This window comes from Mauremys mutica, chromosome 3 (assembly GCF_020497125.1).
Source record: "Mauremys mutica isolate MM-2020 ecotype Southern chromosome 3, ASM2049712v1, whole genome shotgun sequence".
Lineage (NCBI taxonomy): Eukaryota > Metazoa > Chordata > Testudines > Geoemydidae > Mauremys > Mauremys mutica.
The window spans coordinates 195,621,357-195,643,687 of record NC_059074.1 but is presented as its reverse complement, the minus strand read 5'-3'; the positions used below and the strand labels follow the sequence as shown (position 1 = coordinate 195,643,687).

The 22,331-nt window shown below is 44.7% G+C and overlaps 2 protein-coding genes across 7 annotated transcripts in view; one reads left to right on the top strand and one right to left on the bottom strand.

Moving 5' to 3' along the window:
• Nucleotides 1–2,129, bottom strand: part of LOC123366575 (WD repeat containing planar cell polarity effector) — a 243,775-nt gene extending 241,646 nt beyond the window's left edge. For 4 of the 6 annotated variants that reach the window (XM_045010175.1, XM_045010178.1, XM_045010176.1 and 1 more), the window contains exon 1: nucleotides 1,777–2,129. The gene's annotated coding sequence lies outside the window, so the exon portion shown is untranslated. The remainder of the gene's footprint in view (nucleotides 1–1,776) is intronic. The other 2 variants (XM_045010180.1, XM_045010181.1) reach the window with 2 other exon arrangements.
• Nucleotides 1,999–20,575, top strand: MDH1 (malate dehydrogenase 1). The gene is made up of 9 exons (XM_045010183.1): nucleotides 1,999–2,327; nucleotides 12,951–13,049; nucleotides 14,012–14,108; nucleotides 15,011–15,186; nucleotides 16,576–16,698; nucleotides 16,866–17,042; nucleotides 18,792–18,905; nucleotides 19,172–19,261; nucleotides 19,948–20,575. The coding sequence occupies exons 1-9, from the start codon at nucleotides 2,325–2,327 to the stop codon at nucleotides 20,071–20,073; spliced, it is 1,005 nt and encodes a 334-aa protein (XP_044866118.1). The 5' UTR covers nucleotides 1,999–2,324; the 3' UTR covers nucleotides 20,074–20,575.
• Nucleotides 20,576–22,331: the final 1,756 nt, after the last annotated feature.

Genomic DNA, 22,331 nt, shown 5'->3' with positions numbered 1-22,331 from the left:
CTCTGAGCCTCCCGTAAAGCCCAGGTATTAACTTGGCAGTTTGGGATTCTCAGGAAAATTGGTTCAGCTGTTTACTGTCACTCCCACTCATTCAAATGAAAAATCTCTAAGGCTGTATATATTAAACGGATAAACATTTAAAACATTAAAATAATGGAATCCACGACACCAATGACATCCATTACAAAAAAGCAGCTTCAAATATTGTCTTGCTCCTGTGGCTAGAAGAGATCTTGGCAGCACTAAACCAGCCAATATAAGTATAGTGAAATATTTTTATATTCATATTTTTGTTCAGAATATTTTTTTCTGACAAGCAGAGGGTCAGAGGGGATATCAGGGCATCTTCTGTCCCCATCCTCCACAGTTTTACAGGAAATACTGATACTATCTGAAAATTTTCCTTTTATTATTTTTCTGCAATTTTTTTTTTCAAAACCCTTTACATCAGGGGTTCTCAAACTGAGGGTTGGGACCCCTCAGGGGGTCACGAGGTTATTATATGGGGGGGGGCCAGCTGTCAGCCTCCACCCCAAACCCTGCTTTGCCTCCAGCATTTATAATGGTGTGAAGTATACAAAACTATGTTTTTACTTTATAAGGGGGGTTGCACTCTGAGGCTTGCTGTGTGAAAGGGGTCACCAGTGCAAAAGTTTGAGAACCACTGCTTTATATTCTTGTCTATTTTTGCCTATTTCCAGCCTCTTCATTGTTTTACTATTCTATATTTTTCTCTCTCCTGCAAGGTTCTTTCATCATCACTGATTTATTGCTTCTGTTTCTCTTTTTCCTCATTTGGTATTTTATGGTAATGTTTATTTTTATTTCTTTATAATACTTCTTGTCCTTCTTTTTACTTTTTTTCCTCTGCTCAGCTAATTCAGATGGGACTCCCCAAGAAGCTCAAAACCCATCACTGCCAGGGCTGTGAATGCATGACTGAAATTCACAGTGTAAAAATAGACCATGTAGCTACATTATAGATTAAAATTATCATAATCCTACTGAATGGTTTACAGACTTCTATTATTTCACCAAAATTGTAACATTTCAGTGGGAGACAAAAGGGTGATGGAAAGGCCCTGGGTTTGTACTGGCAGGGTCCACAAGGGAAAGTTACAGTGCAGCAGCATGTTGGTGTAGGCAGCCCCATTTCTTGGCTTGTGGCAATGCTGTGTAGCCTGACCTTCCCACACAGAGTATCGGGGTTGGAAGGGACCTCAGGAGGTCACGTAGTCCAACCCGCTGCTCAGAGCAGGACCAATCCCCAGATGGATTGTTACCCCAGTTCCCTGCCCTATCAAGGATTGGGCTCTCAACCCGGGGTTTGGCAGGCCAGTGCTCACACCACTGAGCTCTCCCCCCGCCCCCCCCCACTCGCGCCTCTTTCGCCCGCGGGGCCCACGCGGGGGAGCCACGCCCGCGCGCTGCCAGTCACGCCCCTCCCTCCGGCCTGCAGTCAGGGCCCCAACCGGCCCACAGTCCGGGCAGCCCACCCCGCCGAGCGCCCGGAGCGGGGTGGCTGGCCAGGCTCCCGATCACCTCACAGGGAACGGCAGGAAGTGGAACGAGACCGGAGCCGTAACTGCTGCGGCGTCTGCCGGATCCTAGCAACAGCGCGCACCGCTCTCGTCACTTGGCAACCGAGGAAACAACTTGCGTGCGCATGCGCGCGTTCCCGTGCCAGCTCACCTCGCCTCTTTCACTTTGCGCGTGCGAACAGGTCAATGCATAACGCAACCGTTTGCCTCTTTGGCTGCGCATGCGCGCACTCACCGGTTCGCCCGAAACAGGAGCGTAGACTGCAGACACACCGTCTCCCGACCTCCCGGCCCTTCGTCTCGCGCATGCGCAAAGATAAACACGGGCCACGTGTCTTCTGTGGCGCATGCGCAAAAGCTTGAGCTGTAGCGCCCCTGGGGGAGACTGGGGAAGCTGTTCCTCGTTGGCCCTGCTGTGAACGTGCTCAACCGTTACTGCGGGCGCGCCTCCGCGGCTGCTGGGGAGGTGGAAAGAGACTGGGCACGACCCACTTTCAGCGCGCCGAGCTCACTAAGCGGCAGCGAGGCTGGCCCGGCGCATGCTGGGAGTTGTAGTACTCCCGCGACTGAGACTGAATGGAACGCGCCGAGAGCAGGGTGGACAGAGACTACAACACCCAGGCGGCTGCGCGGCGAGGGGCGGCCCGCTGGGATCAGCCCCCTCCTTCTCCCGCTTAATACCATCAGCGCCGTGCGTGGAACTGCTGCTGCCGCCTTAGCTGTGCTTAGAGGTGACCCTGAGGCTAGGCAGCGACACAGCCGGACAAGCCGCTTCGCCCAGCCATGGTCAGTACCGCTCGGCCTGCGGGGGATACGAAGCTCCCTCGGGAGACTATGTGTGTGTGGCGGGTGGGGACTCCTAGCTGGGGTGGGGCCTGGGGGTACAGGTTACCCCTTCCCTACCCCTCTCCCTGTGTGCGAGGGGGTAGCCCCTGCCTGGGGGTACAGGTTACCCCCTTCCCTACCCCTCTCCCTGTGTGCGAGGGGGTAGCCCCTGCCTGGGGGTACAGGTTACCCCTTCCCTACCCCTCTCCCTGTGTGCGAGGGGGTAGCCCCTGCCTGGGGTGGGGCCTGGGGGTACAGGTTACCCCCTTCCCTACCCCTCTCCCTGTGTGCGAGGGGGTAGCCCCTGCCTGGGGTGGGGTCTGGGGGTACAGATCCCCCCTCCTGCACCCCTTTTCCGTGTGGGGGGGCAGTGGGGCGGGGGTTCGGAGCCCCCAACGCCCCGTGATGTGTGTGTGCAGGGGGGGTGACCCTGTGCTGTTCCTGGTGTGGCGGGGGCATGTGCGGAGTGTGTAGCTTGCGCCCGTCCTTGGAAGGCGGGTCGGGGGTAGGGCGAGCAGAAGGGGTTCCGGGGCCGGGCGGCCACGTTTAGAGGTGAGGCGCCATTGTTCCTATGCTGGGGTGACCCCTTATCCTTGCAGCAGAGGACATGGAGACTGGAGCCTGGGCCAGAGCCTGGGGTGGTTGCTGAACATTGCAGGCTGCTTGCAGCGGGCACATCAGCATGAGTAGTGGCTGTACACAGACCAACCAGCTGCTGGGTAAAATCTTGGTGTGTTTTTATAGAAACTGTCTGTTAATTGCTGGATTGGGGGAGGGGAAGTGGGTGACGTCGCTGCAGTGTCTCGAGGTGGCTTTGAAAGTGTTCTCCAGTGGGTTATTGTGGAACAAGGGCACCTGAGTCTCAAGCTGTTCCAGCCAGGGTGCATGTCTGCTGCAGGATTCAAACTGGCAATTCTAATTCAGTGATTTCCATAAAAGTGGTGTATCCTGGTCTAGAATGTCACAGGTCTAGGGGATCATATGACATTCTTCTGTGTTACTTTCCAATTCCTTTTCTGTTCAAGCTGTGTGACTTAAGCGGGTTCAAATGATGTAGTTGGGTAAGAGGGGATGGGTGCTGGAACTAATTCCAGACACTAGCCCTGGATTTCAATTGTATTTCTTCTGATGATGATAATAGTGAAATGGTTGAGTTGAAAAGCTATTTTGCCTGCAAAGGCCTGAGATATAAACATTCTATTTTAGCAAAGAAATAAGGTGTTAATGATGTCACCAAAAGCATTGCAAGAAGCTATATTCATTACACTGCTTCTGTCATTTCTGGTGTAACAACAAGGCACACACTGCCTGTGCTCTGGCCTTAAAAGTTTCAAGTCACTTCCATTTCCTATCTATGATGCATCTAGACTCTTGTTCAGGTTAAATGTGTATAGTGTCACTATCTAATGTATATGTAGATGACCCTTCTTCTATCTCTAGTCATGGATTTTTGTTTTGTTTTTTGCCCCTCATGTCTTCCTTGATCCTAAATCCTGCTCTTCAGTTCCAGATTTTTCTACCCCACCTTGTTTTATTTGTATGTCTAAAATGCTACTCTATTGATTCTAGTCCTTGGAGAACCTTGTCATTTTGATTTCATGTTCACACTACTCCAGTCATGTCAATTCAGGATGTTCCCAATCCCATTTAGTATTAGGGATGACCTTTTTGAAATTTCTGAAAACGAAGTCCCCCATGATTTGGTATAATTGCCATTAGCCAAATCCTTACGTGAACAACACTCACATTTAGGAGCACCTTTCTCAACTTCCATTTTAAAGGAACGGACTGGAGAACATTGCATCGGTATAGTACTTGCACATAGCTAGTAACTTCAAGTGCTAAACTGTCTCACCACTCTCTGAACTGTATCAGAATGCAGTTTTCTCAACTAATTCCTCTACTAAAAAATACGGGAAGGACAGAATGAAAGTCTGAGATGAGGTGGGTAAGGCAGTATCTCTTATTGGAACACATTTGTTGGTGAAAGAAATGAGAGGACCTCTGTAGAGCTCAAAAGCATGTCTCTTTTATTGGACCAACTTCTGTTGGTGAAAGAGATTACCTCATGCACCTTGTATTTCTGATATCATGGGACAAGCACAGCTACCACGACACTTCAGACAAGTATTGGTCTGTCGGCCAAGTCTTATTGGTCTGATATCTGACTCCTAAGCTTTCAGCTGCAATAATATTAACTGCTTTATAGTTTTAAAATGTTTTATAAAGCAAGGTGGGTTACTGCTAAAACTTGAACTGTGCATGGATTACTGTCATCTTAATCCCACTTTCTTGTATGTTGTAAAGCAGGGTATGTTATCACAGTTAATAATTAAGTTACAGATTGGTAAGGCCTTTTGTAACACAGTCCACCTCTGTGTAGGTAAGATATAGTTCTTCTGCCCCCTCCCCCACCTCCTACTGAAGGAGGACAACCCAATATTTATTTAATACTATCCTTTGTAGCTACCTGCAGCATCGCTGTCTTATTTGTTTTGTTAAATAGTACTGTATCCAGCAAGTTTGAGAAGTCCTAAATCTGTTAACATTGAAGGTGTTAATCCTTTGCAAAAGATGCTAATTTAAGGTAATAAACACTTACGTAAAAGGGGGGAAGGGAATAAATGGTGCTGATGTCAGCTGTGGGTTTGAGATTGAAAGCTTGTGCTCTGTAACCAAGTATTCTTTTTAAGACTATTGTCCTCCTTTTCAGAATTTTACTTGTCTTTTGAAGGATGGTGGGGTTCTGTACACACTACTATGATGAAACACTTGATTTTCCCACCCTTTCTCTTGTATAGAACTAAATATTCCATACCCTTTCCTGGCTCTCTTCCAAACTTTTGAATTTGATAGGGTAGGTAAATAGCTTCAAAATATGTTAATTGAACTTTATTCTATATATTTCATGTAACAAACTCCAAAAACTGGCAATGACTAAAGGTCACTGCTCTTGTTACCAGCACATGAAAGCATTCTTACGAAAGTTCAGTGTAGGAGCCAAGTCACAGATTAAATTGACTGTCCTATGTACCAAAGGTTCCTTTCTGAGGGTATGGCTACACTTGCGAGTTGCAGCACTGGTGGAGGCTTTCCAGCGCTGCAATTAGTAAGTGTCCACACCTGCAGGGCACATCCAGCGCTGCAACTCCCTGGCTGCAGCGCTGGCCGTACACCTGGCTCAGCATGGGGAATAAAGATTGCAGCGCTGGTGCTGCAGCGCTGGTCATCAAGTGTGGCCACACACCAGCGCTGTTATTGGCCTCCAGGGTATTAGCAGATATCCCAGAATGCTTTTATAAATTACTCTTTGTTTTGTTATGCAGCCTCTCTTTGTTTTGTTGTGAACTCATAGCTCCATTGATCCCGGAGCTGCTTATCTACAAACACAGCTCCTGTTTGCTGTGATCAATCTGTGAGCAATCAAATGAGATAATGAGGCAGGCAGGGAGTGAGTGTTTGCTTGACAGAAACGGGGCAGAGGGGAGAGAGGGAGTCCGTTGGATGCAGGCTGTTTGCAGTTAAGAGTTAAGGGTAAGGGATCGGGAACATGTTCTGATTTTTCAAGGCAGCAAGGTAACACACAGTGTTGGCTCCAAAAATCCACTCTCTCTCTCTCGCCCGCTCCCTGTCACACTATGCCCCACCCCACCCCCCTCTTTTGAAAAGCACGTTGCTGCCACTTGAACGCTGGGATAGCTGCCCATAATGCATCACTCCCAACAGCGCTGCAAATGTGGCCACACACCAGCGCTGGTAGCTGTGAGTGTGGCCACACACCAGCGCTGGCCCTGCACAGCTGGACGACCAGCGCTGCAACTACCAGCGCTGCAGATTTGTAAGTGTAGCCATACCCTGAAAGAGTGGGCCACCATGTACAGGGACATGATCATCTTGATGTCTAGCAAGTTTAAAACCAATCACAATATTTAGTGGTTGTTTTTAACGCCCTAGCTCCTGAATCTAGAGACCACATGCATGAAAACCTATTGTTTTGTTTTGGTTTTGGTTTTGGTTTTTTTAGACAAACTATGATACTCATTGTTGCAGAGAAGAATCTTGAATACATGAAGTGAGAGCATTCTAAAGACTCAACCTAGACAGCTAATAAACAGTTAAAGTAGTAAAAGCTAATAAATTGTCTCAATTTTATTTTATTATTTTTAAAAGAAATAATGGCTTTAGCCAGTTATGGTATGGTGAGGGGGGAACTGGGGGGGGCAGTAACTCCATGATTTTTACAACATTAGTAAAACTGGGTGCTACACCTGCCTCAAACCCCCAAGCCAACTTTTGTGGCATTCTCATTTGCAAGTCTTGTCTCTTGTTGCTGTGTTAAAGACCCGCCTGTGCAAACTGATTCTACAGGGGAAATGGTTGAAACTGACTGGATAGAGTAAAATAAAAATTATTTAATCTATTAAGTTTCCTTAGTATTGCTTGTAACAATAGTAAGGGGGGAAAAATCACACCTGATTTGCTGAAGTGTTACAGTGCAGAGAAATAGTGCCAACTCCTTTCTCCCACCTCCACCCCCCAAAACATGATAGCACCATCATTTAAGTTGGAAGTCACGCTTTCATTTTGCCAGAAGTGCAGAATTACTAAGTAAGTTGAAGCGATGAAAAGTAAGTGTAGGAGAACACATTAATTTTGGTGTGCCAGTGTTGCATATTGTCTCATTTCAAGACCTGTTCAAGATGGTTTTTAAATGTTTGTGTAATTGAGTGATAACTTCATTTTTCATTGTTTTTTACAAATGTCATTTTTATCACAACTAGCAGAAAGATCATCATTTCACTTAGTCTGACAGAAAACGGAGCCCCTTCAGAAACATCTTGCTGAAGACTAGATTTTAACATCTGGTACAAAGCAGACTTTTTGGGTTACATGATGCTAACTAATTTGTACAGTTCTGTCATCTAGCCAGATTCACAGTTCGGTCATCAAAGAATATGTAAAATGCTGCTTCTCTGTCTTGTGATTGTGTAATATAGCCATCATTCTTGGAATGAATGTGTCCTTTTTTCAAAAAATTCCAACACCTTCAAGACTTGTAGTAACAAGAATTGAGAGCTTAACCTCACATCCTAATGAACAGGAAAGATTCAAAATACAGATTTTGTGGTGTGTGATGACTTAAGTTTGACAATACACAATTACTGTAGGAGTGACTAACTGAACTTGCTTATACCTTGGAGTCCTAATATTCTAACCTCCTAATTTTTGCTGTATTCATTTTATATAATGAAACTAGACTGTTTCTAGATGGCCTCATTTTATGGTTATCTAACACCAGCATGAAGCCATAGTGCTTGGATTCTGAATACTCTGAGGGGAATACAGTTAAATCCAGAAGCTGATTTCAAGCAGGGCGTGTCAAAAGCTTCTCTAGGGTGGTAACTCTTGGCACTGACTGCCAAACTGGGATTTTGTTACCTCCCCAAGGCCTGATCTAAATTTAAAAGTTCAGCTGACATACCTATGCTGGTAAGGGATGTGCCTCTTTGTTCTGGCATAGCTGGGTCAGTAAAAGCTCCAGTGTAGAAGCATTTATACCACTATATCTTATGGGTACGGCCCTGCCAAATTTACAGCCATGGAAGAATGCATCATGGACCGTGAAATCTGGTCTTTTGTGTGCTTTTACTGGATACTATACAGATTTCATGGGGGAGACCAGCATTTCTCAAACTGGGGGTCTGACCCAAAAGGGAGTTGCCCCGGGGGCAGGAGGGACACAGTATTGCCACCCTTACTTCTGCGCTGCCTTCAGAGCTGCGTGGCCGGAGAGTGGCAGCTGCTGACTGAGACAGCGCAGAAGCAGCAGCCGCCCAGCTCTGAAGGCACCGCCAGCAGCAGTGCAGAAGTAAGGGTAGCAGTACTCTTCTTCCCCCCCACACACACTTTCTCTCTCTCTCTCTCTCTAACCCTTTGACACGCCCTGCCTCCGCCCAACTCCTTTTTGGGGTCAGGACTCCTACAATTATAACACTGTGAAGTTTCATATTTAAATAGCTGAAATCATGAAATTTGTGGGGTTTTCTGTTTGTCTTTTGTTAAATCTTGTGACTGAAATTGACCAAAATGGACCATGAATTTGATTGGGCCCTACCTATGGGAACCCTCATAAGCTATAATGGTACGATGATGGAGGGCTTGTCTACACTTATTGGGGGGTGGGGGGGAGATCAACATGTAGTGGTGATGCATCGAATCGACTGCAAATCACTCTCCCATCAACTCCTCTACTCCACGTGAATGAGAGGCGCAAGGGGAGTTGACAGGAGAGCGGTGGTAGATCTAAGTAAGTCTACTTCAGCTACGTTATTCCTGTAGCTGAAATTGTGTAATTTAGGGTATATCTACACTACAAAGTTCTATTTAATAGTTGATTTTTTTTTTTTTTAGAAATCGATACTGACGTTTGCGTGTGTCCCCACTAAGTGCATTAAGTCGGCGGTGTGCATCCACAGTACCGAGGCTAGAGTTGACTTTCGGAGCATTGCACCGTGGTAGCCATCCCACAGTTCCCGCAGTCTCCACCCCCCCCCCCCCCACTGGAATTTTGGGTTTCACTCCCAGTACCCGATGAGGCAAAAACATTGTTGTGGGTTGTTCTGGGTACATGTCGTCAACCCTCCCCCCCCCCCCCCCATGAAAGCAACGGGGGGAAAAAATCGTTTCTTGCCTTTTTTCCTGGGTTACCCATGCAGATGACGTACCATGGCAATCATGGAGCCTGCTCAGCTCACTGTCACTCTGCGTCTCCTGGATGCTGCTGGCAGACGCGGTACTGCAGTGCTACACAGCAAAGATGGTTACCAGTCATACTGTACCGTCTGCTGCAGTCATGGGTGCTCCTGGCTGGCCTCGGTGAGGTCAGTTGGGGGTGCATGGACAAAAATGGGAATGACTCCCCGGGTCATTCTCTTAAGTTTTTTTTGTGTAATGGAGATTCAGTCCTACCTAGACTATCAGGCAAGCCTACTAAAGAACCACAGATGCAAATAGCTGCTCCCAGTCAGAGCCCTAGACATCCCGCAGAAATGATGAGCTGCATGCCATCCTAGGGGGTGCCCCTGCAACAACCCCACCTGTTGCTTCCCTCTTCCCCCCACCCCTCCTGGGCTACCGTGGCAGTTATCCCCCCATTTGTGTGATGAAGTAATAAAGAATGCATGAATTTGAAACAACACTGACTATTGCCTCTGCAAGCAGAGATCAAAGGGAGGGGGAGGGCGGTTGGCTTACAGGGAAGTAGTGAACCACCATTCCGCACTTGCTCAGCCTACTGCCCAGGCTTCATGAGCCATGGGAGCAAGGGGTAGGCTGGGGTAAGTGCGACCATGCAGTGCTGCGGACTGGGAGAGCAGCCTCAGGCAGAAGCCTCCGGCTGGCATGATATTCCAGGCAGGACTGAATCTCCATTACACAAAACTTAAAGAGAATGACCTGAAGTCATTCCCATTTTTGCCCAGGCGCCCCCGACCAACCTCACCGAGGCCGGCCAGGAGCACCCACGGAACGACTATGACGGCTACCATTCATACTGCACCGTCTGCCGTCCAGAAGGCAAGGGGATGCTGCTGTGTAGTGCTGCAGTACCACATCTGCCAGCAGCATCCAGTAGACATATGGTGACAATGAAAAAAGGCGAAAAACAATTTTTTTTCCTGTTGCTTTCACGGGGGGGCTGATGACATGTACCCAGAACCACTCGCGACAGTGTTTTTGACCCATCAGGCATTGGGAGCTCAACCCAGAATTCAAATGGCTGGCAGAGACTGTGGGAACTGTGGGATAGCTACAGTCATCAGTTGCCCCGCACTCCATGAGAGCAACTGCAGACAATCGTTTTGCGCCTCTTTTCCATGCAGATGCCATAGCACAGCAAGCATGGAACCTGCTCAAATCGCTGCGGCAGTTAGGAGCACTGATTTAAATCTGATTATTTTTTTTAATGTCTTCCCCCTGCCCCCAAAAGGCATTTTATCTAAAGATATTTTCAATTAAGATACATTATAGTTTAAAGATATCTCATCATGGGAATAGGGATTATAAATTCTATAGTATGAGACAATATATTCATGTAATGTTTAAGAGACATTTTGTAAATCAGTTCCAATAGTTCATGGATTAGGGACCTAATATTATAGGGTTCCAGGGGCATCTGTATAGAGTATTTAGGTTAATCTTTCTATCTTCTCAGTGGGGCTCAGTCTAGAAGGTACCATCAGAGATGCTTAGTTTTGCTGTTCTCAAACTGTTGATTAGTGTCTCCAGAGATAACATGCTTGTTAACAGCAAAAATGTTTTAAAGTAAATAAATAATATATAGAGGTGAGAAATAACAGACCTCAACACTATTGTCCCTCTGCAAATTTGTGTACACAGATAGAAGACTGCTGGGGGCAGAATAGATCTGGACAAGGAGAAGTCTGGAGATAAATGTAAGATGGGAGGGACAGGCAGTAGAAACAAAAGTGAAACTGTTTGAGCAGCATATTCCAGATTGCACTTTTATGTAGAAATCTATGATTAAATCAAATCTTCCTGACTAGCAATTTAAATCAATTGGATTTTAAATCAAATCCACGCTGCTTGGTTTGCTGTCTGTTGCTTGAGAGCAATATGGAGGGACACTGCACTACTCCTAAGTCTATGATCTGACCAGCCTTAAATCATGGAGAGCTCTTCACCAGATAATAATATAATTGATCATGTGCCAGTGTTTTAAGCAAGGATGCATCCAGGTTGTCTTATACTTGTTGGCCCATTGAAACGGGGGATGGGGGTGGGGGTGGTGGTGGTGGTGATGATGATGATTAGGTTGTACATGTTGCATTTGGAAAGTAGTAGCAAGCTGCTAGAGTTCGTGTTACCAACTCCATTACTAAGTGTCTGGGTCACCTTCCCTGGTGTCGTCGTCATTTGGTATAAGTACTTTCATATCAATATAAACGTTCACATTAGAGTTTTTGCTAGCGTACCCATACAGACAAAACCTTCCTAGTGTAAACAAGCTCTAAAACAAAGAGGTATTGCTCTTTTCATCCTTTGTATTTTTCACACTTGCAAATATGGCACTTAACCTCAACCCCAGGAGATTGCTCTGAGGCTGCATGAGAACTTGACATAACACACATCGCTCTTCACTCTGCCTCTGGATATTGGGGGTGATTCTTGAGCAGTGAAAAACAGTAGGTAAAAGGCTGGTGTGTATACTGCTTTTTTGTATGAGAATGCCCATACTGGGTCAGACCCAAAGGTCCATCTAGCCCAGTATCCTGTCTTCCAACAGTGGCCAATGCTAGGTGCCCCAAAGGGAATGAACAGAACAAGTAATCATTAAGTGATTCATCCCCTGACACCCATTCCCAGCTTCTGGCAAACAGAGGCTACAGATACCATCCCTGCCAATCCTGCCTAGTAGCCATTGATGGACCTGTCCTCCATGCACTTATCTAGTTCTTTTTTTGAACCTTGTTACAGGCTTGGCCTTCACAACATCCTCTGGCAAAGAGTTCCACAGACTGACTTGTGCGTTGTGTGGAAAAAATACTACTTTTTTTTTTTTTAATTTGCTGCCTATTAATTTCATTGGGTGACCCCTAGTCATTGTGTAATGAGAAGACGTAAATAGCACTTCCTTATTTACTTTCTCCACACCAGTCATGATTTTATAGACCTTTTCCAAGTTGATTGAGATGGGGTGACCACATCTGCACATATTATTCAAGATGTAGGCGTACCGTGGACTTATAGATGCAATATGTTATTTTCTGTCTTATCTATCCCTTTTTTTAATGATTCCCAACAATCTGTTCACCCTTTTTTTGGTGACTGCTGCTGCACATTGAGTGGATGTTTTCAGAGAACTATCCACAATGCCTCCACAGTCTTTCTTGAGTATTTCACTTGAATTGCTACATAACTTTTTAGTTGGTGTCCTATTTACAGCTCCACCAGATAGCTAGGTTTGCAGTATTCTACAAATCTCCACTTGTGAGTAAATCTGCAAATTAATGTAACGAGAGTAGTCTTTAATATAGTGTGATGTAATTCTAAGCTGCATGTTCTGCCAATCTTCTGAAGACTTGTGCAGGCTCTCCAATAAGCTTTTGAAGCCTAAAAGCTACAATGTAGTCTAATGGAATTTTTTGAGTCTGTATTTGAAGTGCCTATGCTTTAAAAAGGCAGTATTTCCCCCCCACCCCTTACTTTAAACTGTTCTGGCCTTCATTTAAAAATACTCCCCACCACTCTCTTCTGAACAAAGTGCAAAAAAGCCTTGGAATATTTCTGGTTCTGGGGTTTCAACTTGCAGCTTTTTGGCTACCTTTCTGCAGGTCTGGTCTGCTCCCAGAAGCCATTTGGGAGTGCTGCTATTGGTTTAAAAGAGAAGCAGAATCCTAGGCGCTGACCTTGTTCTGGATGCAAAGCGTGTGCAAAAACCCAGAAGTATTAAATATTTTAATGCCCTTTCTACAATAACTGCTGAAAATGCTTAATGGCTCTTTAATCAGGGGAAACTGTATTGCCAGCAATGTGTTAACTGAGTCTTTTTTTTTTTTAACACAGTCTGAACCAATTAGAGTCCTAGTGACTGGAGCTGCTGGTCAGATCGCCTATTCTCTGCTCTACAGCCTTGCCAAGGGCGATGTCTTTGGCAAAGAACAGGTAATAGTTAAACTGAACTATCACTTGCCTTATTCAACAGTATTGAAGAAACAACAATCTCTGTAAAATCTCTTGATGAACTTGGAATTAAGTTTTCCTGTGAGTCTTCACATTTCATGCAAAGACATAAGTTACTGTTCTGAGTGTAGGGATGCCAACCCTCCCAGTTTTTCTGGGAGTCTCCCAATATTGGGAGACTCCATCTCCTGGAGGCTACTGAAGCCAAACCAGGAAATTTTAAGGCTGTTAAGTCCGGAGGGGCTAAGGCAGGCTCCCTGCCTGCCCTGGCCCCACGCCACTCCCGGAAGTGGTCAGCATGTCCTTGCAGCCCCTGGGAGGTGGGCAGGGGGTCTCCACACGCTGCCTGCACCCCAAGCACCGACTCCGCAGCTCCTGTTGGCCAGGAACTGCGGCCAATGGGAGCTGCAGGGGTGGTGCCTGCAGGCAGAGGCAGTGCACGGAGCCCCTGGCTCTCCCTTTCCACTGTGCCCCCCCCCCAGGCTCAGCCCAGAGCCCCCTCCCACACTCCGAACTCCTCAGCTCCAGCCCAGAGCCCCCACCCCCTTCTGCACCTCAGCCCCCTGCCCCAGCCTGGTGAAAGGAGTGAGGATGGGGGAGAGTGACCGACGAGGGGAGGGGGAATGGAGGGACCAAGGCGGATCCTCAGGGAAGGGGCAGGGCAAGGCAAGGATGTTTGAGTCTGCATGATTAGACCGTTGGCAACCCTAGCAGTGAGCCTGAAGAGAAGAAATAGAACCTTGAGTTATTCTGCATCATGGTTTTTTATATACATTCAGTGCTGAATTGTGATGCTGCTGTTAGTCACTCTGTCTTAGTAAATCGGCTGTTGTTCATTCCCACCTCTCCCAAAAGGTGGTGATAACGAATATCTGGCTGCAGGAAGAAATAATTGAAAAACTGAGTAAGCCTACACTTATTGTTCGGTATACTTTTTTTTACAGCCTCTTGTTCTTGTACTGCTGGATATCACTCCCATGATGACTGTATTGGATGGCGTAATCATGGAACTACAAGACTGTGCCCTTCCACTGCTGAGAGGTGATGAAAAGGAATACAGACTTTCTGAAAGTTAACTTAGCTTGATTAACTGCAAACTGTAAGAGAAGTACAGTCAACTCTTCAGATATGGGTGTTTGAGTGTCACCTACAATACTTCCATATGCAAAATTGGTATTTGCATATGTAATCTGGGAATTTGGTTTATACTATTTAAACCTTGAAAGTAAGATGCGTGTTTATGTATCTGGCAAACAATTGGCTGCTTGAACTATCATGTCATGATCGGCCTCTTGGCCTAGTAATGAAATAGCTTTCTTTTCTGATGTGCCAATGCCTTTTTCTGTGGTGATTATAAAACACACTCTGAAAATCTCTGAAAAAATCAAGACAAAATTTGAGAAATGGTTTGATCAACTTGTCTAACAAATAATGGATTCTTGAGTATAGTTTCTTGAGGTGGAAGAAAGTGAGCTAATGGGCAATGCTGTAGTTATTATAGTAGTTGTTTCAAATATCAGTTGATAAATAAAATTTCCCAGATGGTGTAGTTTTACTAAACCTTCTCCAGTGTGAATTAATATTACTGGTTATTGAGGAAAGGAAAACTCATTTGGGTCATTAACAAAAAATCCAGTTGCCATTACATGGGATGGTGAAGTGAGGAGTACATCAAAAGATACAGGCAAACAAATGAGGATGCATAATTCATTCATGTTAGGAAGTTGCTAACACCCATTGACGACTTAGTGTAAGGAAAAAGAGCAGTAATTAAACTAGTAAATATGGGCATTTGCTCTCTGTGGGTGTCTTTAATCAGACAGGCAGCTGTGACAGTACTTAAATAGAAGGTAATCCAAAGAATAATTCCATTGATGTCACCATAGAGCTCACCAAAAGATTGGTCTGTTACTAATTCTGTCTCTTCCCTCCTTTGCTTACAGAGGTCATTGCAACAGACAAGGAGGAGGTTGCATTTAAAGATATTGACATAGCAATTCTGGTTGGCTCCATGCCAAGGAGAGAGGGCATGGAGAGGAAAGAATTACTCAAAGCAAATGTGAAAATTTTTAAATCCCAGGGTGCAGCCTTGGACAAGTATGCCAAGAAGACTGTCAAGGTGATTACAGAAACTTTCATTTTTTAACTGGAAACTCTTTACCAAGCAACTTAAAGATCCAGGCAAGAGCTGTAGAATAGTACAGATGTAGCATAAGGACAAATTTTGTTTTATGGAAGTCTTGCTTCTTAAATGCTCTGTATTGGCCAAAGGCTGAGGGGAGGCATTCTGTTAGACCCCCTCGTTGATCTAGGGAATGATCCCAGTCCATTCACTGACAGAAGATGAACCGTCTTGTAGGTAGGAGTGTGTAGTGTCCTGCAGTCTCTCTTTTCAGAGGTGGGGAGCAGTAGAGTGAGAAGAGGTGGCCTCCTATTGATAATAGCACATGCAGATGAGCAACCAACTTACCGATGCAAACTTGACTCCTATTTCATATGAATCTGTAGCTTTAATTTAATGACTTCAATATCAGTCAAGTAAAGTCACATAAAATAAAAATAAGCTTTGTTTAAGATTTTTAGTTTTTAAAGTCACATTGGAGAGGTTTTTTTAAAATGTTTTTTCTTTCCAGTAGCTCAGGCACAATGAATGGACTCATGTGGCTTCCCTCCTACAGCTCCTAATCTCATACTCATTCTCCCACTGTGCTTTGTAACTGACTTTAATGCCTGCTTCCTCTGCTGATGAACTTCCTGCTGAGTCTACAGGGCTGTTCAGTGTTTTCTACACTTGAAATAAAAATTAGCGTCAGCTATTACAGAGTAATGGGAAACTAACTAAGACGTTGGAATCGCAAAAAGGGAAATATAAAAGCATGTCTCTAGATCAGCTCACCAGATGGAGGCTGTATGAGCTTGACACTGTTTCTTCTTCATCAATTAATCTGTCCTTTTCATACTAACAAGAGAAACTGACTTGACTTGAGACCAGCATCTTACTTCAAATAGAGCTATCTTAATGGGAAACTTTAATGGGGGCGGCGGGGAGGGCGGAGCAGAAAGCAAGCAAGGAAAGAGCTGACTAGTTTGTGTGTATAATCCTTGTAGTGTATTAAGAGATTATGGGGGACTTTTGCAGGGCAGAGGTAAATAAACTAGACTGGAGGTAAATAGTGCTGATATCTAATACTGGTCTCCTTTATTATAGAGGCACTTGTGAAGAAGCATTTAAAATGAACGGTTCTGTGATTCTATATTTATGCTATCTTGTGTGTCGTTTTTTCTTTTTGATAAACTATTTTAAATTTAGTGATTTATACAATATAGTTAGGATTTAAATGAGACTTTTTGTCTTCATTTCTCGACAGCTTCTTTGGAGTAAAGCCTTTTCTTTACAAATGGTGAATGTTGTGTTTACCCAGCTGCGGGAAATTAGTTTGCAGAAATTGTAGCTTGACAAAACAGTTGATTTCTCTTCTTGTCCCACTCCCCTTCATTGCCTTCCTAGGTTGTGGTGGTAGGAAATCCAGCAAATACCAACTGCCTGACTGCTTCGAAGTCAGCTCCCTCAATACCAAAGGAAAACTTCAGCTGTCTAACTCGTTTGGACCACAACCGAGCTAAAGCCCAGGTAGGAAGAATCCATCCAGGGCTAGAATACCTTCTTACATCTGTCTTATAAAGAAGTGTTTAAACTTAAGCTTTCTCAGAAAGCAGTGTGTTATCCTTAGATGTACTAAACACTTAAAGTGTAGCTGAAGTTGGTATGTTCCATGTCTTTTCTAAATTCAAATTTAGATTGCTCTGAGACTCGGTGTAACTGCTAATGATGTGAAGAATGTCATCATCTGGGGGAATCACTCCTCCACTCAGTATCCAGATGTTACCCATGCTAAGGTGAAAGTGCAAGGAAAGGAAGTTGGAGTTTATGAAGCAGTAAAAAATGACAGCTGGCTGAAGGGTGACTTTATCACGGTAAGATTTTCTGTTTGTTAATGATCTATTAGCATAATTGGACAATACCGTGCTCCTGTTAGACTAATTCTGACTCAGTGTAAAAAGCTAGTGTTAATATATACACAATGGAAATCTTATGATAAACCTTAGCAAGGCAGATCTTCCAGTCCTACTAAAATGATTTGTCTTCAAATAGATTGTCAGAATAATCAGATATTTGCATCTTTAAAATTTGTAGTCCTGTTCCTGTGGTGTTTCCTTTTTGCATAAACCTAAATAAGTATGCTAGCTGGATTTTTTCTGCTGAAATGATCAACAGTGAAAGTTAATGTTGAGAGTCAAAATTGCTGCCACAGGGTGTCATGTGGTGTCCAAGCCTCTGTAGGGAGAGGATAGTTCACTTTTCAGTAATTTTTAGTCCATAGAATTGGGAAAGCTCCCCTCTGAATATACTGATCGTCACTTGGGGATGAGGGTGGTGGGTGGGTTTTTTTTTGTGTGTGTGTTTTTTTATTTGTGTTTTTTTTAAGGCTGCCATTTTTCTAACTCAAGAATTCTGTAGTTTGACTGACTGCTGAGCAGTGCTTCCCATAAAGAATTTGAATTGCCTGTGCCCCATAGGCTGTGCTACCTTCTAGCTTGGTTCTGGATGCAATTTAAGTTTGTTTGACCTCTAAAAGGAGTCCTTTGCTTCTTATATGGGGTTGTGAGGTCCCTCTTTTCTAATTAATTTGAGAGTTGAGGTGCTGGAGTCCCTAGATTTAAACAGCAGGGCTTCAGTGTTGGGTCCTTGACTCTGGCCTGCTGCACATAGCTGGGACAGGCCCTCGTGGGAATATCCTATAGCTGGTCTGTTACATAAACATGTGTGTGGTGGGGGGGGGGTCATCTGAGGGGATATTAAGATGGGTCAGAGGTGCTTGCTTCCTAGGGGACAACAATACAGACAACAAAGATTCAGAACATGTTTTTTGACAAATTCCTTGCTGGGCATATTAATACAGAACTCTGAGTAATAATTCATTTAAACTACTATTGTCACCCCTTTCAGAAGAAGTGCAAAGACTTGGGGGAGTCGGGGTAACAGAGGAAGTGTAGGAGAGGGAAATAATTGCTGGGAAGGAGCCTGGGAGTGAACCTTGAGGCTTGTTGGGTGTGGGTGGGAGAAATGGGGGTGGGTGTCCTTGTTTTTGTTGGGGAGCCTTCCCTATGCAAACCCTGGCCGACCCCTTCCTCTCCCATTCAGTCAGGCACATCTACCCCGTCCCCATGTGTCCTTGTTCCTCCCTCCCCCCTCCCCATTCTGCCCCTGGCTCAGTGTTGTCACCCCACTAGCTTCTGTGCCCCTGCCCCAGTCTGTCTCTTCTCCCCTCTTCTCCCCCCCCCCCTCCCCAGCAGCTTAGTGTGCCCTGCTCTGTCCCTCCCATATCCTATGCTGCCTCCCATGGACAGGGCAGTCAGGAAGTCAGCCTCTGGCCCTTCCCTCTCCACAGCTGGCTGCTCCCTCCCATGAGATTGCTGCCCTCTCTTCTGACCCCACATCAACCCCCGGTAGGCAAAAAGTGTAAGTGCATCTTCCTTTCGTCTCCCCATCAGATTCAATTATTCTGCAAGAGACACAAATTCTGCGCTTGCGCACTGGCGCAGAATTCCCCCAGCAGTAGCATGTTAAGTGACTAGACGACAAAGCCACTACTTGCTTGCTTAAGCCTTCTGTCATTTATTGACTATATGCAAATAAGATGTCCCTTTTTGTCTTTACTACAGACTGTTCAGCAACGTGGTGCAGCTGTTATTAAAGCCAGGAAGCTGTCCAGTGCAATGTCAGCTGCCAAAGCTATCTGTGACCATGTGAGGGACATCTGGTTTGGCACTCCAGAGGTAAATATTGCTATGGCACATAAAAGAGGTGCTCTTGACTAATCTCTTTAAACTTTTGTGTTTTAATGTCCTTCTGGAGCAACACTGGGTAGATTAATCTGTCTAATCAGTGACAGAAGATATTACATACTTGGGACTATAACAAATGCAGCAAGGCTTTCTATAGTATAAATTGTTTGGTTTTTTTCTCTGAGAAAGTAATTAGTTAAATTTGTGCCCACTGTAATAGCCAGGAGAGCTATTTATCACTAACTTCTTGTTTTCAGGGGGAATTTGTTTCCATGGGAGTCATTTCTGATGGAAATTCCTATGGTATCCCTGAGGATTTTCTCTATTCATTCCCTGTTGTAATCAAGGTAACTACACTATTTAAATCTATCAAGGTTTAACTTTTTTAAATGCCTTTTTTAAATACAAAGTAGGAGGAGGTTATGTAGATTTCAGGGGTAGCATTTTAGGATTTGGATCATTGGTGCTGTAAATCAGGCTTTCAACATACTACTTCTGCCCACTGCAAGATGCCAATTACACTCACTGTTCCATAATTTGAGTTGTCCAATGAATATTGGATGGCTGCAGAAAAACATAAACTGAAGTGTAGGGAGAAGGAGGCAGAAAGAATACAGTGCAACTAACCTTCTGCACTGAATCTGAAGAAAAATATTAATGCTCTTAAGACGGCTCAGGTAAAAAGACACAAGGTAAAAATCTTAAGATGGCTCAGGTAAAAATCTGAGACACAAGTCCATCTGTTTCAGTCGGTTTGGGGATATTTACAAGTAAACTTACAATATCTTGTAATTCTCATTCCCTTGGCAAACTCTAGTCACTATACTACAGCAGACTTCTAGAGAAACACATCTTTACACCATCACGTGGTTTCAGTTTGAGCAAGCATGTGTTCTAACACAATTTCTGGACCACAGATTAGCATTTGTGTTCAGAGGTGTACTCATTTCACCGGCGTACCAAAACTGCAAAATTAGGTGCTACTTTTTAGACCGTACAAGACTTGTTCTCATACAGACTTGCTTTCAAACAGGATAAAACCTGGAAGTTTGTTGAAGGTCTTCCTATTAATGACTTCTCCCGAGAGAAGATGGATCTGACTGCAAAGGAGTTGATGGAAGAAAAGGAGTCTGCTGTGGAGTTTATTTCCAGTGCATGACTAGCTGATCATCAAGATTTAGAAAATCCTTTAAAAGCTGAAGAGTCTAAAAGTCGTCTGTAAATCTAGTAACAAATGCTGTTGCCGTATTCAAGTTTGTTTTGTGGCAGTCTTTCACTTTAAAGGTCACATGCTTATTGGTACACGTGTGCCTATTAAGAGTTCTTGGCAATTAAACATACAAGCGATTCAAAATCTCTGCTTTTTTCACCAAAACTTGTCAATTCAGTAATACATGTTTTCTGTATCGAATAGAGAATAGTCATTCAGTCTTGTTCAGAAATTGGCACTAGTGGCATTTGAATTGTCAGGGTTAACATTCAAGTGACTTAATATTAAAAGGAAGATAAAAATGCCAATAGTTCTCCTTGAACTAATACTTTCCTCTTTCAAAAATGCAAGTAGGAAATTAGCTGATGGATGCAGAGCATGTACTATTCATTCTGGTTACACTTTACTGTGTTTAATAGAAACATTAAAGGATGGTTAATTGTACAATGGATACCAATCTCATCTCCCTGTCTTCTCTGACTTTTCTAAACATACTTTGCCTCTGTAAATTGTGTGATGGGCAGGATACCTCCCTGGGCAGCCATATAACTGATGGTTTTGTAAAAATATTCTCTTGTGTTCAGTCTTGAGTTAAAAGGGCAGGGGAGGAAAGCAAAGCTTAGAAGGTATGGATAGAAGCTACTACAGGTCTTTGGGAAGTCTTATTTATGATTAGCACTTACATGTTGCTCTTTCAAACCAAAATACCACTTATTCTATGTTTAGAGAAACAGACAGTTGAGCTTTTTTTGCCCTGGGATGGGTAAATTACACATCCTAATAATTAGCGCTCAGGAGCTGCAGTAGTTCAGGACTAGAATACAGCAGATAGTATACAATAGCTAGACACTTCAAAGGATGTCTGTGATACAACTGACAGATTTTATTAGCTTAATAGGAAAAGCTACTAATTTGTGATCAAGGCTTCTGGGTCAAGGTCCTGTGACAGACCCAAGCATTCATGTGAGATTCTTTTGCTTACCTGCATGTCTACCTTCCTTTTAATCCCTGGCCACAGTACCCCTGCTAACTAATGGAAGCCATTATTGTGAATGTACTAGTATCTCTCTGTGCCTTTCTGAACAGGTGTTTAGAGGACACAGGCAGCTACACACTACGGCTCTAAACATGAGATGCTCTCTCCCTTCCACCCACTTCTGGAACAGATGCATGCTAGAGTATTAGGGGAGGTGGCACAATAGCTTAATATACTACCTCATTTCTGAAGTCATGAGGAAACTGACCCAGATGATGGAAGAAAAGCAAATTAATACTTATTCTCACATGATTGCAGCTGTCTTCTCTTGAAGTGACATCGCCAAAACTTATAAGGCCAAATTCTTTCCTTCTTTGCACCCTGAGAGATTTGGCCATAGAAAGAAGCGGGGGTGGGCGGAAGCAGGGTGCCTCTATATAAAGACTCTGGCTTGTCAGCTGAGTTGGACTGACTGATCCCATCACAAAAGAAGGGGAGGAAAGGATAATGTCATACATCTTGCCTTTCATGTGTTTCAGGTAGTGGTGTTTTAAAAACTCATTCACAGTTAAATCCAGTTGGGTTAGCTGTGAACACGCAAATGGATTAGACTGGTTCAAGGACTGTGCGGAGAAGGGATGGGACCTTTCATACCCTGTGCAAGGTAATTAAGCTGACCTAAGGCCCAGTGTCAACACTGCTAGATAGTAGCTGATACAGCTACTGCCTCTTAGCAAGGTGGATTTACTACAGCATCAGAAGACACGCCGTGCCCCTAGTAAGAGTCTACACTAAATGGCTCTGCAGTTGTGCTGCTATATTGCTTCACTGCTTTAGGATTAATCCACCCAGGGCCATCCTTAGCCATATGCAAACTACACAGCTGTGCAGGGCACCAGGGAATTTGTGACACCAAATTGCCCCAAATTTCCTGGTGCCCTATACAGCTGTGTGCTGTTCCAGGGGCCAGCCTGATCCCCAGCCAAGAAAGCTGCCCCCACCCCTGCTCTGCCCCATCTCTTCCCCAAACATATGCCCCTGCCCCACCTCTTCCTGCCCCTGCGCTTCCCCGCCGCTCTGCCCCAGCCCTGTCCTCACTTCACCCCTTTCCCTGAGCTACATCCCAGGGGACTGCCGCAGGAGTCAGGCATGCCCTGCAATCACTGGGCGGTGGGAAGTGGAGTGACCTGGCCCCAACCCGCTCTGCTCCGCCAGCTCCTGCTGGGGGGCG

Excerpts from the sequence above, each read along its gene's own strand:
- MDH1 (XM_045010183.1), top strand. Across the intron at positions 13,050-14,011 it reads ATGTCTTTGGCAAAGAACAG|CCTCTTGTTCTTGTACTGCT; the intron begins GTAATAGTTAAA and ends TTTTTTTTACAG. Across the intron at positions 14,109-15,010 it reads TGCCCTTCCACTGCTGAGAG|AGGTCATTGCAACAGACAAG; the intron begins GTGATGAAAAGG and ends CTTTGCTTACAG.